Source organism: Girardinichthys multiradiatus, chromosome 15 (genome assembly GCF_021462225.1).
Source record: "Girardinichthys multiradiatus isolate DD_20200921_A chromosome 15, DD_fGirMul_XY1, whole genome shotgun sequence".
Taxonomy (NCBI): Eukaryota; Metazoa; Chordata; class Actinopteri; order Cyprinodontiformes; family Goodeidae; genus Girardinichthys; species Girardinichthys multiradiatus.
Window position 1 is genome coordinate 17,488,087 of NC_061808.1, and position 17,525 is coordinate 17,505,611.

The 17,525-nt window shown below is 38.4% G+C and overlaps 1 protein-coding gene across 2 annotated transcripts; it reads right to left on the reverse strand.

Moving 5' to 3' along the window:
* acbd3 (acyl-Coenzyme A binding domain containing 3) lies at nt 1-8,977 on the reverse strand. Of its 2 annotated transcripts, none has more exons than XM_047388853.1 (8): nt 8,643-8,977; nt 7,253-7,394; nt 6,827-6,967; nt 6,459-6,617; nt 6,074-6,248; nt 4,838-5,084; nt 3,974-4,258; nt 1-2,163 (listed from the first exon to the last, which is right to left on the reverse strand). In XM_047388853.1, the coding sequence occupies exons 1-8, from the start codon at nt 8,908-8,910 to the stop codon at nt 1,949-1,951; spliced, it is 1,632 nt and encodes a 543-aa protein (XP_047244809.1). In that variant the 5' UTR covers nt 8,911-8,977; the 3' UTR covers nt 1-1,948. The 2 variants fall into 2 exon arrangements, with proteins under 2 accessions (XP_047244809.1, XP_047244808.1); XM_047388852.1 differs by having other exon boundaries at nt 3,974-4,261; nt 8,643-8,975.
* Nucleotides 8,978-17,525: the final 8,548 nt, after the last annotated feature.

Genomic DNA, 17,525 nt, shown 5'->3' on the forward strand with positions numbered 1-17,525 from the left:
TTCAGAAGATGACGTTTAATCAAGATTAAATATATGCCCAAAAATGATTTTGCAATTTAGGAATTCAAAAAAAAAAAAAGTAAAACAATAAAGATAAGCTTTCTGTCATACCAAGTCTTATACTTTTAAGAGGTTATGGAGGACAATGAAAATCTCATTCACCTTATAATACAGTGCATTGATTTGCCAAACCATCGCCTTCTTCCAAGTCTAAACCCTTCCTCCCGCCCACACACATTAACCCATTTCTTGAAGTATTTACATACAGGGCTTGACCAACTAAACCAACTGGTTAGAAATAAGAAACTTAACAGAAACACATCTGTAGGTACAGGAATGGCGTTGACTGAGCCATACATGTGGCAGTTTGAAGACAAAGTCACTAAACGCATTAGAGCCAAGTGTATTTAAAGTACCGGAAACTGTTGAACAGACCCTCATTTGCATGTGGACACACACATTGCACAGGGTGATAAAGCCTTAAAGAATATTTTTGCTTTTGCCATTGAACAAACCCTAGGTTTAAACCAACTTTTAGAGAAATATTCACCCAGCAGAGGCAAAAACAAACAAGTGGTGCATAAATTTAGATGAATTTGAAAGTTGGCGACATGTCATACAGAACACAAACCAGCTGTCTTCCTTTATTCCAAACACCAGAGATGAAGACCGGTGACAACGTGAGGAAATCCACACCAGAAAGAGTAAAAATGAAACAGCATGTGTGCATCACAGATTTCTGCACGGATGTAACAGTGTGCCATGACCTGAAGGAACGTGGATGGTTTGGTTCGTTTTATTGTCAGGTGCTACAGATTACTTAAAAAGCACACGAAAACAACTCTCCCAGGTAACATGAACACCATCTCATTTAATGTGACTTGTAAGGAATTTGATTTAAAACTCTAAACAGATGACTGTTTAGTCAGTTGTGTGGTGCATCATGGGAAAGAAGAGAGGAAACAGCTGCCTGAAAACAAAAAAAAAGCTGCATTTAGAAGTTGATTTCTGTAATGTGTATTAAGATGAATCTGATGAGCGTGACACTTTATGTGACCATTATTTTGTAGTTGTATTACCTGTCCTTCATAAATTACACCAGTAGTCTATATTAAAGAACATCTACTGCTATTCTGCCTGTGATACAGTATCAAGTCATGAAGATAAAAAATGTACAGGGAGCAATACTGTGAAAAGACGCTTGCTCTGGATGAATGATCCTCCCCTGACTTCATTTAAGTTTAGTGACTATGGAACAAAACAACACACCATCGTTTCACAGCAAAAATAATGACTATGTTTGTGTACGCTGATGTCTTTAATGTGTAATTAAGCATACCAGAGGATCTCTGTAAAAGACATAGTGTTATGAAGCATATTTCGCAGTATCACTGGAGTTCTAAAACCATCTGTGTTCTCGGGGGATTAACGACCACTATTTCCGACAAACAGGAAAAGTCGGCTCACAGTGTTGGACGTGCCGAGTTTCCATTCGTTTTAATGGGTGTCAGACACACAAGGCCACCCTGGGATGTCCCGGGCTGGCGTGGTCAGGAGAAAGAAGAGGAGGAGGAGCCCAGAAGGGGGAAGGGGGAAAGGTGGTAAAACCCAAGTTTAGAGGACATTCGTACAGCTTTGTGTATGTAAGTTCAGCAAGGGCAGTTGGTGAATTTACAACAGGAATGCACATTCTTTTTATCCCCCCAAAGGCTCGAACAAGATGTGTAGTATGGCTGGAACTGGGTTCACGCCTGTACATACAGAATACATCGGAGAAATCTCCAAGTAAGGGATCCAGATGTGTCCCTCTGTCTCCCTCTGGTGGTTTTTCCTCCATAACGGATCAATTAGTCCTTCACACAGGCTGCCTTTACATACATCTCCACCGACACACACACATAATATGAACAAACACTCTCCTTGGCTCTCCTTGTGTCTTTAGTCAGGCTTATCTGGTGTAGTAGACTCTGTAGTAAACACTCTTGGAGCGCCAAAGTGAATAGGAGTTGTCAAACTTGAGCAGATAGACTCCGCGGCCGGGATACTGGTGGCTGCCGGCATACACCTCCTCATGACAGTCCCGCCGGTAAACCGGCACAATCTCATCCACATGAGGCTTACCTGCCTCCTTCTTCGCCTTCTCCTCCTCAGTGGGAGGGTCACCTGAGGACACGAAAACAATGTGAAAAGTTAGACTGGAAAAATAAATTAAATATACAGAAATGACTGAATGTCATTCATTTTAGGGCAGCTTGCAGAAGATGTTTGTAATTAGACATTTATATTCCTAAAATAAAATCTTTACAGAATTCTTGATGCTTCAGTTTTATGAATAGGCCTTTTATTTTCAAAAGCACTTAAAGACCTTCATGTATGAATACATCTTCATATTTTCACAAAGCCAATGCATCTGTACACAACTGACAGCTGAACCTACTAATGTAATTTCAGAACTCGTTTTTTTACATAAAACCATTAACACAGTCGAGGTGTTTTGTTCCTCTGGGGGACAGTAAAAGTTTATCTATAGTGTGCACTAGTCAAGGGCCCGTTACCGTTTCAAATGTCCTAAAAATGTTCCATCATACCATTCCTGTGGTTTAAAACCTTTTTAATGGAATGAAAGAAGAAGTGCTGGAGAAACAGGTGTCCTCTGGCTATATGGAACATAATAGTACAGTACTGTTTCTGCACACTGCTAGTCAGATGGCTGAAAGAAAGCACCTACACTTTTCCCTTGCATTCTGAATATGGCTGTTAGAAAATATATTCAGTTGCACAAAATGCACATCAACTAAAATTATCTGTAGACTTCTCATCACCTTTTAATACAATCCAGTCACATGTTAGTTCAGCCATTTTCAGATTTCAAGATTGCTGCTGGAATGGTGAAATGGTTGCTGGATTTTTTTAAATTTGTCAGCAAATGAACTGCCCCCTCTAATCCCCTTATTACAGTCAACGGTTTAGAAGGTGAAGTCGTCCTACACTGTCAAACTAAAGTCCCCGCTGAGGAATAACAAAAATGACTAAATTATTGTGGAATTACCAACAAAACCTGCAATTTTGACCCAAAGTTATGACACCATGAGAATTTCACCCCAGCCTAATGCCTAGTTACCACAGACTATATTAACAATAAGAATAAAATATTCCTAGACAAAGTTGTGTTTATTGGAACCATAATAACTTCACATCTGCTGCGGAGCCAGATGAGGAAACTAGCTACCGACACTTGTGAATTATTTATCCCGCATATATAGAATGTTTTATTTCCGGGGATCCATATTGTGTCAGTATCCATTATGTTAGGATTATTTAACAGAAAATCCATTGTGCTAAAAAGTAATGAAAGCTCTGGTTACAACTTGCAGGCTTATTTTTAAAGGCAGAATCCGATAAAAGATTAAAATCAGTAGTCGGCAAGCTACAAGCAGCATGTCTCTACCAGAGCAGATAGCCTGACTAATTAACCAGCTAGCATCAGCTCTTATACTGTAGTGTAAAAAAAAAAAAAATGCACAAAATTGTGCACAAAGGTATAATATTCTGCACAAATGGCATGTTTGCTTGAAAATAACAAAGAGTTCTGTCAGGCATTAATATTTGTGCCTCAGTGCATACATTAAAAACAAATGCTGCATATATTTTAATAACTGTAATAGTTATTATATTATTTTTGTTGCTGTGCTCTAAATAAAACCAATAAGTCTTTGTCATAACCGTGGCTGGACGATGCTTCCTCTAGTGCACTAGGTTGAACATCTATACTTCTTCTGGACTCTTTTATAAAGCTTAAGTCAAACAATAAAACTAAAATAAAACATACCAATGGTTTACAGGTAGTTCAAGGTGAAAAATATTCTAGATATAATAAAAACATCAGAAAGAATTGGAGGTCAACCCCTTTATTACACCAGCGACCACTACATCTGGGATGAGAATATCCACATTCCAGCTAGAGATCCCTTACCTTCATCGTCCTCGTCTTCATCGCTGGACTCCGACACGTGCACACTGACTGAAGCAGAGGCAGCGTCTGTCCACTCAAAGAACACCCCAAAGCCAATGTCATAATAGTCTGTAGCAAACTCCCAGAACAGGTAAGATCCTTCCTCGTGGGTGGGGACGCGCACCGTCACAACCTCGCCACGCCCCACCGTGATCACGCTGTCGGAATCCTGGCGGATCTTCTCCTTGAAGTCCTTGATCTGCGGCCGCGTCCACATTGACGGTGCAGCAATGACTGGTGGGGAGTCTGCTGTGATTGAGGAAGAACAGACATTATGCAATCTGTTGAAGGAATCTGCTACAGGACTTTGAACCGAACCCTACCCTGAGAAGAAATATTACACTCCTCAGTAATTATTTACAGTCAAATAAAACTGAATGACAAACTAGCAGATCCAACAGGCTGACGAATAATTTGTTGATAAAATGCATATGTGTGTGAATGATCAATAAAAGGCAGCACATGTGTACAAGTGATGGAGTTTTGCATACACAGCTATTCCGCTGCCATTTTGTTCTCCACGTTATCTTGCCCAGGGACACCAGATGCTATGTGTTTTCAAACCAAATAAATGCCCTGCTCATTTCCTGCAGGACACTTTTTTCCTGTTAGTAGAACTTGTGGCCAGATGATATCTAAAACCTATCATGTATCACTTGCTCCAGCACTTATCCTCCCTCCCCACAAGGTCACAAGAGCACTGACTGTTCCACTTCCTTCTGCCATTAGCTGCACTAAAAGGAAAATAGGGATCTCTCTTCACGAGTTCAATCCTGCACTTGTGTTTTTATTTCCCCTCAAAAAATAAAGCTTCAGCCAACAAACCTAATAAAGGCCCGTTCTCGGAGACCTCCTCTGCGGGCTCTGGCTCCGGCTCCTTGTCCATGCTCTCGGAGTAGGAGTCTGACTGGCCTCCATTGACTGTAGGAGCTTCCTCGCTGATGAGTGCTGAAGAAGCACATAATGTCCCAGCTGCTGAGGCAGAGGTGATTTCACCACTGTTAAAGCTGTTAGAATCCAAGGTACCAAGCAGCGCCGAATCATTCTGCTGCTGTTGCTTCTGTAAGGCCGCCTAGGACATAAGGAGAACGGCAGAAAATAATCATAAAGTGAACTAGAACAAAAAAAAATAAAGGAACTCTCTTCTATAGGACTAAAGAGAGTTGAATTGACTTGTAATCTAAATTAAGATAGCAGATTATAAAATAAAAAATAAATAAAAGTTATATAGTGCCTTGAAAAACTGTTTGTAGTTCTCAGTTGTTTTCACATTCTGCCATGCATTTCAATTATGTGCTAGACCAACAAAAAGTAATGCGTAACTAGGAAGTGGAAGGAAAAGGGTACATGGCATCTACACAATAGCAGGATTAGTATACAATTTCACAATAACTCACGCTCAGTTAGATTGGACAGAGATGCATCTGAGAAGATCAATCTTCAGGTCTTGCCACAGCATCTCAAATTGAGTGTAGGTCTGGACTTTGACTGGGCAATTTGAACACATGAATATGCTTTGATGTAAATCAGGCAAAAGTAGCTCTGGTTGTATTTAGTCCCGTCCACCTTACCATCAATTCTGACTAGCTTCGCTGTCCTCACTGAACCAAAGTGATGTGTCGTGTTAATTATCCACCACATAGTCTCATCTGTTCAGAGCACCTTGCTTTCTGTGCTGCGTACACGGCTTGTGGAAAACATTAAATGGGACATTTTATGGAATCCTTTCAACAAATGGTTCCGTCTTGCCAGTTTTCCAAACAGGCCAGATTTGTGGGGTGCACAATTAATTGTATTCTCTTGAACTCCCATCTAAGCAGTGGATATCTAATTTGGTGACTTCTGCCCTTCATTTTATTTAAGGTTATAAGGTAGGTATAAGGTATAAGGGTGCGACTCATAAAATATACACAATTTGAGATTTTTATTTGTAAAAATCATGTAAACTTTTCCTTCCACTACTTTGTGTTGGTCTATCACATAAAATTCCAATAAAACACATTAAAGCTTGATTAAAGCCAGTGCATATTTGTAAAACAAGCTGCTGTAACTACTTCATACCTGCTGCTGAGCGAGCTGGACCTGGTAGAGCTGCTGCATGTACTGCTGATAGTGCTGCTCCTGAAGCTGGCGGATAAGGCTTATCTGTTGCTCTGGGTTATTGGGGTACTGCTGTGCAGCATACTGTTGGAACTGCACCGCTGTCTGGGCGTTTAACGCCGCCATTATCTGTTGTCTGGTTATAAAAATAAAAAAAACAGCGGAAAGCTTTGTGAGTCGGGATATGCAAGGTATAAACAGAAGGCATAAACAAGTTCAAGAATCCAGCAGCATGCTGAACTTCCAGAGGTAAAACAACATGTCTGCAAATATCAATGATAATACTGAACTCTAGGACTCAGTTTTGCATTTTCACTCTACAAACACCTTCCAATGACACACATACTTCTGCTGCTCAATCCTTAGCCTCTCCTCCTCTGCCTGTCTCCTTTCCTCTTCCTCTCTTCTCAACCTTTCCTCCTCCTCAAGCCTCCGTCTCTCCTCCTCCTGCCTTTGTCGCTCCCTCTCCTCCTCTTCTTGCCTCAGTCGCTCCTCCTCCTCTTTCCTAAAGATGGGCAAAATTAGAGAACATATGCTTAAATATGCGTTACTCAAAATCAACACACCACACATCAATTAAGCATCAACTCTGATGCATAAAAATGCTAAAAAGATTGTTCTTAAAGGTTTAGGCACCTGGAGGTAAATATATTAATATAAAACAACATTGGCCAAGTTAATATTTCGAAACTGCAGCAAATCTATTCACTTTACCTTTTCCGCTCCTGCTCCTCCCTTTCAATCCTGTGCGATATGACGTAAGGAGCAAAGAGGTTACAGCACTTGTTGAGAAGCTTGACAAATTCCACCATAGCCTCTTCTTTTTCCAGATTACCCAGGGACGCCCACTCCTTCCTGCACATAAAGTAACATGAAAGGTAAACAGCACAATCAAATAATGAATAAACAGCCATAATAAATCTCTGCTAATTAGAAAACTGGATAAATAATAATTAGTGCAGTAAAAGATCCGTGCCCATAAAATGTTCTAATGTTCAATTATTAGGGGTTATAAACTGTTCTATGGCCTAAAACAGATCCTCTGTGAGTCAAAATGTTGAGTTTTCTTATGCACACAAAAAAATATATATATGAAAACTACATAACTCATACAAAAGTAAAGTAGTTTTCTGGGGTTACCTGCGGTCATTTCCCAGGACATCAAAAAAGCCAACTTCTGGGGACGCATCAGGATTATAAGGGCCCAGCAACACTTGCTTGTGAAGGGCCACCAGTCGAAGCTTCTCTTCATAAGTAGGGTGAAAGGCCTTTCCATCTTTATCTAATCCGGGGAAAAACAGCAATGTGTGAGAATTCAGTTTGCATGTTTTCAATCCCAATTTACACCGAAAAGAGCCTCTGATTATTGCAAAAAAAAAAAAAAAAATTAAATGTGATAATCTCCAACAAGGAGGAAGCCAAAACTAAAATATCCAGCGTATGTTGGGGATAGTTGTTTGTGCAGTTCAAAATCAACATGATCATCTATGCAGGGTATCAGTAACAATTACATGATCAGATCAGGATGTCACCATGACAATTATGGAAATTAAGAATGCCGTTTTGCTTTGAGAACAGCTTTAAAGGGCTAAATAAGTGAATGCCACTGCCACATTTTATATATATATATATACATAGAGAGAGAGCACAGGCAGATTTATGTACAGTGTGGTATCTAAACAAGTAGAACTAACCCTAACTGACACACTGAGAAGAAAATACAAAATACAAAGCTGAGATTTTCTTTGTGCAGAATGGCAACCAGGCCACAAGCTGTTTGCACAGTCACCAATACGGTTCTATGCTAATAAAAACAACCCACATGCCCGGTTTTAGACGTTGCTCACACTTTGAAGGAAAAATAAAAACTATTTTAGTATGGATTTAAAATACACATCTATGACCTATAATTAAAGATGCATGCTATTCTGTTGTGTTAACATGCAACCAGAAGAGGCATATGATTGACAATATTAGACTTTAGATGGGCAGAAAACGATCCCTGCCATAATCCAAACTGTTAAGAATTAAGGAGAAACAACAAAGCATGCCTCGGTCCTCAAACGTAACTCCTGGACTTTCTAAGACATTCAATTTGCATTCATAAACGCTCCACTCGGCTGCAGTAAAAAGGCAGGGCGTGTTAAAACCCCCCAAACAAGTCGCTGTACGCCACCACATTCAGCTCAAAGTGGATCACTGCTTCAGCCGACGGAACACAGCTTATTTCAGTCAAACTAAACAAGCAAAGAAACGAAAACACCCCCAGAATAGATGGATAACAGCGTCTTTACGTCACACACAAGTGCAGACCAACTACTCAGTCGCGTCGTTCTTGTTTTACGCCTTAACGGTCAGCTATTATGTTCGTTAGCTACTGATTAGCTAGAAAGCTAATTTGCGAATGACAGTTAGCAGCTAATGCTAGCAAAATGCTAACTATGGCTGGGAGGAAACCGGACTCGCAATAGAACAAGCGATTCAAAAACCAGCTGCCTCTCTGCGTCAACATCTTAAAAATGTCAAATACCTTTAAAAAATTTAAGTGCCAGTCCGTACAGCTCCTGTAAAGGAAAGCCCCATTTCCTCTCTATCGCAGATTTGTCTGTCTCTCCATCGTTGCCCTCTTCGTCCGCCGGTTTATCGTTCCCAGGTTCCGTGGGTGCGGGATTCGGTTCTTCGACCTGGTTCTGCTCACCCTCCGGGTCTGGGCTGAGGGTGAGGCCGTCGATGGAAACTTCGAGCCGGCTGGTTGTAGCGCTGTCGAGGTCGCCGCTCTGAACCTCTGTCGCCATCATTGTAGACTGTCAGCTGAAGCAGCCACGTACCTACTTCCGTTTAGACCTGCCGGAAGATCCGTCTGTTTTTTTTTTTAACAAGAAAACAGTGACGCGGCTTTATACGGAAGAGTATTAGGGCCACTAAAAAGAAAAAAACAATTCTGACTTTTTTCTCAGAATTCTGAAATTAAAGTCAGAATTCTGAGATTAAAGTCAGAATTCTGAGATTAAAGTCAGAATTCTGAGATTAAAGTCAGAATTCTGAAATTAAAGTCAGAATTCTGAAATTAAAGTCAGAATTCTGAAATTAAAGTCAGAATTCTGAAATTAAAGTCAGAATTCTGAAATTAAAGTCAGAATTCTGAGATTAAAGTCAGAATTCTGAAATTAAAGTCAGAATTCTGAAATTAAAGTCAGAATTCTGAAATTAAAGTCAGAATTCTGAGATTAAAGTCAAAATTCTGAAATTAAAGTCAGAATTCTGAAATTAAAGTCAGAATTCTCAGAATTCTGAAATTAAAGTCAGAATTCTGAGATTAAAGTCAGAATTCTGAAATTAAAGTCAGAATTCTGAGATTAAAGTCAGAATTCTGAAATTAAAGTCAGAATTCTGAAATTAAAGTCAGAATTCTCAGAATTCTGAAATTAAAGTCAGAATTCTGAGATTAAAGTCAGAATTCTGAGATTAAAGTCAGAATTCTGAAATTAAAGTCAGAATTCTGAGATTAAAGTCAGAATTCTGAAATTAAAGTCAGAATTCTGAGATTAGTCAGAATTCTGAAATTAAAGTCAGAATTCTGAGATTAAAGTCAGAATTCTGAAATTAAAGTCAGAATTCTGAGATTAAAGTCAGAATTCTGAGATTAAAGTCAGAATTCTGAAATTAAGTCAGAATTCTGAGATTAAAGTTAGTTTTTTAGTGGCCCTAATACTCTTCCATATAATTTAACTACTGAAGCTAAATACATTATTTAATTCTGATTGAAGCAAAATAATATAAAAAATCAGCTAAATTAAAGGAAATAAATATATTAAAAAAATTTTTAAACCACTAGAATCAAGGGCATTGTCTTGACTACCAGCCATAATAAAATTTCATTCATTCATTTATTCTGTCAGTTTTTGTTCCTGACAGCTGGCGACTCACTCCTGACCTCGCTGCCACTAAACAATATGAGGACAGTATAATAAACGAATGAAAATAAGTATTGCTATGGCACACCAAGATTACAGGACCTATAGGTGGGAACCAAAAGCTCTGAAGAGGTGCATCTGCTGTTCACTGCGTGCCTTTGTAGTTTCGTTAGATTGTTACCAAAAGTTTTTGGAACAAAATAGAGCTTTTTGCCTGGAGATGTTTCATACTGACCATTTGTTTATTGGTACTGTGGACTGAAAAGGCAAAAGTGGAACCTTTTAGAAGGCGTGTGTCCCATTATAACTGGTTTAAGACTAACACAGCATTTGAGAGAAAGAATATCATAGCCACAGTCAAACACGGTAGAGGTAGTGTGATGGTGTGAGGCTGCTTTGTTGCTTCAGGACCTGGACGACGTGGAGTAATTGATGGAACCATGAATTCTGCTTTCCTCTAGAAAATCCTGATGGAGAATGTCCATCAGTTCATGACCTTCAGCTCAAGCACACTTGGGTTATGCAGCAGGAGAATGATCTAAAGCACACCAGCAGCTCCACCTATGAATGACAAAAAAAAAAAAACACAACTAAAGGGTTTGGTGTGGCCTTTTCAAAAGCCAGACTTATATTTCACTGAGATGCTTTAGGGTCACCTTTAACAAGATGTTTTGCTCAAAAACTCTCCAATGTGACTGAAATAAAGCAATTCTGCAACAAAGAATGGGAAAAGATTCCTCCACAGCGATGTGAAACACTTAATGTCACAAAAAAATACTGGTGAGCAGTTGCTGCCGCCAAGAGTGGTGCCAATTATTAAGGTTAGTGGTCAATTACTCTTTCACATAGGGCCAGGTGGGTTTGGACAGCTTTTGTCCCTTAAGAAATTAATTCACCATTTCACAAATGCATTTAGTATTTATTTTGATTATATTTATTTGACCAAAAGTCAAACATGTATTATTATTTAATGTATATTTGATTGCCTGAAACATTTAAGTGTGACAAAAAAAGCAAAAACAGAACTAACCTGTGAGGGTCCCAATACTTTTTTACAGCACTGTATACTATTGAAGTATTTAATGAACTGATTCATATTCTGACTGGGAAAATTAAGCCAAATTGGCCTTGTAGGTTTAATAATGTCTAATTTGATTTCTAAAAAGTACTTTTAATTAAAATAATGTAAATCTGTATTTATTATAAAATTGCAATCAAGGTCCTGTTAAAAACAGGCAAACCTAATAGTTATTTCTTGGATTTTATTTATGAACAAAATTTGGCAACCAAAACTTAAGTGACAATGTAATGTTTAAACGAAAAATATAGAATGCTTTATTTGAATCAATCAATCAAACAAACAAATCAATCATGGAAAATGTTAATTAAAAGGTATATTTAAAAACTTTTAAAAACCTATTAAAATCACTAATGAAGAAATAATCAGGGACAAATTTAGAAAAAAAAAACTGCTAAAACCGAGCCACCAAACAATCACAAAGCAGAAATACAGTAATTGTAAATAATGAAAAATGACCATGTTCAGAGATCTAAAACAACCTAAAAACTACCTGCTTCTATTTTTTTTTTTCTGAAATACACAAAGACTGCACAGCAAGGAAAGGTTCATACGGCAGCTGACATTTTCACATATCTCTGCAAACCTTTGAGGATGGTGTACCAGCATGTCTGCAGAACAATTGCATGTGAGTTAGATCAAACTGTTAGTTTGCCAAGTCTTTAAAAGGTGTGAACATGTTTTTGTTTCTGGATCCTGATGCAGCTGCTGACTGGAAATGGCCCTTAATCCCTATGTGTCTCTAGTGTCTGAAGTGCAGTCCTAACTGCACACAAACAGAGTGACCATTTCTAACTATTTTCTTGTATTTCTGTGGCCTAAAACCAAATGACCTCCCCCCCTAAAAAAAAGTAATGACAAAACTTTGTGCCTCTTTTCCTACAGTTACTAAATTTGCAAAGGTTGTGACTTGTTTATGTAGATTTAAGTCTAGAAAGCATATTATCGCTTGTAAAGTCCACTGCTCTCAGAGAGGAGCTGTCACTGACAGTCACAAGGGAGCTGGAAGTTTAACACCCTGATTTTGCATAGCAATATGGTCTGTGTTCACAGGCAATACCCAATTAGGGTCCTCAGACAGAGCGACTGACAGAACTGTGAATGTCCTAAGCAATAAGCGCATCCTACCTGAACAAAGGTGAAGACGTTAAAGCGCTGAGATCAATAAGCACTGATGTTGATGTGAAAGGACACAGCAGAAATCAGGAACATTCACAAAAAGTTCAACTTCTACACACAGGCTGGGTGACCTATATTCTCAGTTAAATTTATTTTAAAAGGTAGAAAAAAAAGTTATGACTAACTACAATTATATTGCTAAACATGGAGTCTTTTTTCTAGTGGTGTATCACAGTAAGAGATTAACCCTATAAATCATGTGAGTCATACAGAGTCTGGATTTAATTTAGTGATTCAGCTTCATAATGTAAAAATCAACCCACACCCAGAAAAGTTTCATATGTGATAAATCACGCATTTTTCAAAGGACACTTTTATGTAAATCAACCAAACTTGTGATCAAATGCACGTTTAACTAAATAAAAGCTAATTCCTACTAATCGTGTCAAAACAAAAGGAGACAAATTATTCTGTCTGCGGTCGCTAACCTCTTGACTTGATCCCCCTGTGACTCTTTTGAAGGTGAGTCTTTTAATAACAAGTGCCCACTCCTTTAGACTTCTACTTCAACTGGAGTTTGTGTATTCAGACTAACACAGTTCCCACATAAAAAGACAGGGAAGAATAATTTTAAGGTAACACAATTTAAACTTCTTTATGGATGGATGTTACAACTATACATTCAATGCATTTTACTGGGATTTCATGTGATAGATCTACAAAAAGTAGTGCATAGTTGTAAAATGGAAGGAAACCTATTTTTTTTTAAATACAAATCTGAAAATGGGGCATGGATTTATATCCAGCCTCTTTGAGTCAACACTTTGTGGAACCACTTTTTGCCTCATTTACAGCTGCAAGTCTTTTGGGGTATGTCTATGCCTGTTTTGTACATCTAGAGACCAAAATGTTTGTCAATTTGTCTTTGCAAACAACTCCAAGCTCAGTCAAATTGGACAGAAAGCATCTATGAATGGCAATTTTAGGTTTTACCAGCTATTTTAAATTTGATTTCTGTTTTGTCTGGACTTTGACTGGGCTATTCAAACACAAAAAACATATGAAATGTGGCTCTCACTGTATTTTAAGGGTTGGTGTCTTGCTGTAAGTGGAACCTCTGTTGCAGTCTGGAGTCTTTAGCAGCTTTTCTTCATTTCCCTGTAACTTCATCAACTCTGAGCATCTTCCCCTGTCCCTGTTGAAGAAAAGCACCCTCAGAGCATGATGATGCCACCACCATGCTGGTGTCATCAGAGCATCTAGGTTTGCTGTTTTCCCCATTTGGCTTACAGAAAACTGCAAACAAGACTTAAGGCTTTCTTTTAAGTGTGGAGATTTGTGGAGTGCACAAGAACAATACAGATAAGGTAATTATAGTGGGGGATTTAACATTAATGTTGACACGGAAAGTGATAGCCTAAATACAGCCTTCAATGCTATCTTAGACTCAACTGGCTTTGCTCAAAACATTAACAAACCTACCCACCTTTGTCTTCATTCTCTGAACCTTGTGCTGACATATGGCATTGAGTATAAAGACATAACAATATTTTCTCATAACCCTGTCCTGTCTGACCATTTTTTAATAACCTTTGAGTTTAATTTAACCGAGTACTCCACACCTGAAAGAAAATTTCATTATAGTAGATCATTATCAGACAATACTGTAACAACCTTTAAAGAATCTGTTCCACTTTTAATTTCCTCATTATCACAGAAAAACACATTGGAGGGCAATAATTTTGTTTCTTCCCCTTCACAAATTTATTCTCTTGTTGATAGTGTTTTTTCATCATTGTGTGATGCATTAGACAATGCAGCCCCCTTGAAAAAGAACATAATTATTCATAGGAGGCTGGTTTCCTGGTTTAATTCAGAGCTGCGTACTTTAAAGCACAATGTTAAAAAATTGGAGAGAAGATGGCGCTCTACACACCTAGGATTCCTACTTAATCTGGAAAAATAGCCTACTGTTGTATAAAAAGACACTTCACCAAGCTAGAACAGCTTATTTTTCATAATTAATAGAAGAGAACAGGAATAATCCTAGGTTTCTCTTTAGTACAGTTGCTAAACTTACACAAAGTCATAGCTCTGTTGAGCCATCCATTCCCTTAGCTCTCAGCAGTCATGACTTTATGGGATTCTTCTTAAATAAAATTAATTCTATTAAAAATTAAATCTTTGACATACTCCCGAAGATGATTACTTCATCCTCAGGAAGTGAGACAACATTGGAAGTAACTTTATAACCTGATCTGTGTTTGGACTGTTTTGATCCTGTGAAGCTTCCTGAGTTATCAGAAATATTAGCTTCATCTAAACCTTCAACTTGTATGTTAGACCCAATCCAAACCAAATTATTTAAGGAAGTGTTCCCTCTGATTACCAGCCCCATTTTAGATATGATTAATCTATCTTTAGTAAATGGATATGTACCACAGGCTTTTAATTAGCTGTAATTAAACCTTTACTTAAGAAACCTTCGCTTGATCGAGATGACTTAATAAATTACAGACCAATATCCATTCCTCCATTCTTATCTAAAATTCTTGAGAAAATAGTTGGTAATCAAATGTGTGAGCATTTACACAGCAATGACCTGTTTGAAGAGTTTCAGTCAGGTTTCCAGAGCTCATCATAACACTGAAACAGCTCTGCTGAAAGTCACTAATGATATTCTTATGGCCTCAGATAATGGGCTTGTGTCTGTTTTGGTTCTGTTAGATCTCAGTGCTGCATTTGATACAGTCGACCATAATATTCTCTTAGAGAGGCTGGAATATCCTGTAGGGATCAGGGGAACAGCGCTAGGCTGGTTTAAATCTTATTTGTCTGACAGATTCCAGTTTGTTCATGTAAATGATAAATCATCTTTAAACTCCAAGGTTAATTGTGGAGTACCACAAGGTTCAGTACTTGGGCCAATTCTCTTTACTATATATATGCTTCCAATAGGTAAAATTATCAGGCAGCATAGGATATATTTTCACTGTTACGCTGATGATACTCAGCTTTACTTATCCATAAATCCTGATGAGCCCAACCAGTTAGATAGACAACAAGCATGTCTTGAAGACATAAAAACTTGGATGACTTTAAATTTTCTGCTTATAAATTCAGACAAGACAGAAGTTGTTGTCTTTGGACCGGAGTCTTTAAAAACGAAACTGCTTAGTCAATCACTTAACCTGGATGGCATTAAATTGACCTCCGGTAATAAAGTAAAAAACCTTGGTGTTATTTTTGACCAGGACATGTCATTTAAATCCCATATTAAACAGGTTTCTAGGATTTCCTTCTTTTACCTCCGGAACATTGCCAAAATTAGAAATATCCTATCCAGGAGTGACGCTGAAAAACTAGTCCATGCATTTGTTACTTCAAGGCTGGACTATTGTAATTCGTTACTATCAGGATGTCCACAAAATGCAGTTAAAAGCCTTCAGCTGATTCAAAATGCTGCAGCAAGAGTTCTGATGAAAATTAAAAAGAGAGATCATATTACACCTACTTTAGCTTTCCTTCATTGGCTCCCTGTTAAATCCGGAATAGAATTTAAAATTCTCCTCCTCACATATAAAGCCCTTAATGATCTAGCTCCATCATACATCAGAGATCTGAATGTTCCATATGTTTCTAACAGAGCACTTCGTTCTCAGACTGCAGGTTTACTGGTGGTTCCTAGAGTCTCTAGAAGTAGAATGGGAGGCAGATCCTTTATTTATCAGGCTCCTCTCCTGTGGAACCAGTTCCCAGTTTTAGTCCGTGAGGCAGACACCCTGTGTACTTTTAAGTCTAGGCTTAAAACTTTCCTTTTTGATAAAGCTTATAGTTAGAGTGGCTTAGGTTATCCTGAGCTATCTCTGTAGTTATGCTGCTATAGGCTTAGGCTGCTGGAAGACATAATGACCACTTTCACCCTCTTTGCTACATTCTCACACTACTCTCCAATTTTGCATTCTTTTCTGTTAATTCAGCTTCTAACTTTATGTTCTCTCTCTTTTCTCTTCCTAGAAGCTACACTTGGCCTGACTCTGTGTCTACCTGTGACACATTTCTGGAGGGGGACATCATCCGAGCTTCTGCTGGCAACAACTTAATGCTCACCCTCTACAGATGATCCACATAGCCCTGTCTTTTAGTGTTTAACCCTTTCTCTCTCCTAGACATGGCTACTGACTGAGCTTCTACTGTGACTAACTCTATGTGCTTTCTTTCAGACTCTAACCTTGAAAATTGGCTCAGAGTTTATCTGTTCTTTCTTTCTAGGTGAAACGACTAAAGGAGCTACATCCATTAACATTTACTTCTCCTTCCCATAGAAAGGACTCTTGGATCAGTGCTTCTTTGTTCTCTTTGTGTCTCTGCTCTGTTCTCTCAAACCCCCAGTCGGTCATGGCAGATGGCCGCTCACACTGAGCCTGGTTCTGCTGGAGGTTTCTTCCTGTTAAAAGGGAGTTTTTCCTCTCCACTGTCGCTACATGCATGCTCAGTATGAGGGATTGCTGCAAAGTCAACGCCAGTGACTGTCCACTGTCTCTACATGCTCATCCAGGAGGAGTGAATGCTGCAAGTCATTGACTGGATGCAATCTGCTGGGTTTCCTTAGATAGAAAAACTTTTTATCCAATTTGAATAAATAACTGAATCTGACTGCACTGTTCATTGGTTACGATTAACTAGAATGTATGTACCTGACTGTTGTGAAGTGCCTTGAGACGACATGTGCTGTGAATTGGCGCTATATAAATAAAACTGAATTGAATTGAATTGAACTAGAAGGCCTTTTGACAGATTCTCAGCCATGGATCTCTGCCATTTCTCCAGGGACAATGGTACTCTCTGAAGCTTCTCTGATTCATGATTCAGGTGTACAGTAATGTCGTGGTAGGCTACGCCTTTACCCCACTCTTTCCATTTTCTATTCTATTTACTAATTAGGTTACGACTCTGGAAAGCAACTGTAAAGGCTGGATTCTATTTAGGCGTCTGAAAGTTGGTTTCCCTAGAAGTGATTTGATGTGGCAGATAAAAGCAGGTTGAATACAAATGATCACAACACGTTTGAGATTTTTATTCAAAAAAGATGGATAAAATGCAGTGAATAGCAATACTTTTTTTTTCACATAAAACCAAAATAAAATGTTAAAGTTTGCAATTGTGACATTACAAAGAGGTCAAATTCTTGTAATTCAATAAACTTCTTGTTGAGTTATCAATTGTGATTTTTTTTTACCTTCACATTTTCTGAGCTTGCAAATTCAGGACAAAGCATATTTATTCCGTACTCACCCTGAGG

Excerpts from the sequence above, each read along its gene's own strand:
- acbd3 (XM_047388852.1), bottom strand. The coding sequence starts at position 8,910 with ATGATGGCGACAGAGGTTCAGAGCGGCGACCTCGACAGCGCTACAACC. Across the intron at positions 6,968-7,252 it reads GTCCTGGGAAATGACCGCAG|GAAGGAGTGGGCGTCCCTGG; the intron begins GTAACCCCAGAA and ends CTTTATGTGCAG. Across the intron at positions 6,618-6,826 it reads GAGGAGCAGGAGCGGAAAAG|GAAAGAGGAGGAGGAGCGAC; the intron begins GTAAAGTGAATA and ends GCCCATCTTTAG.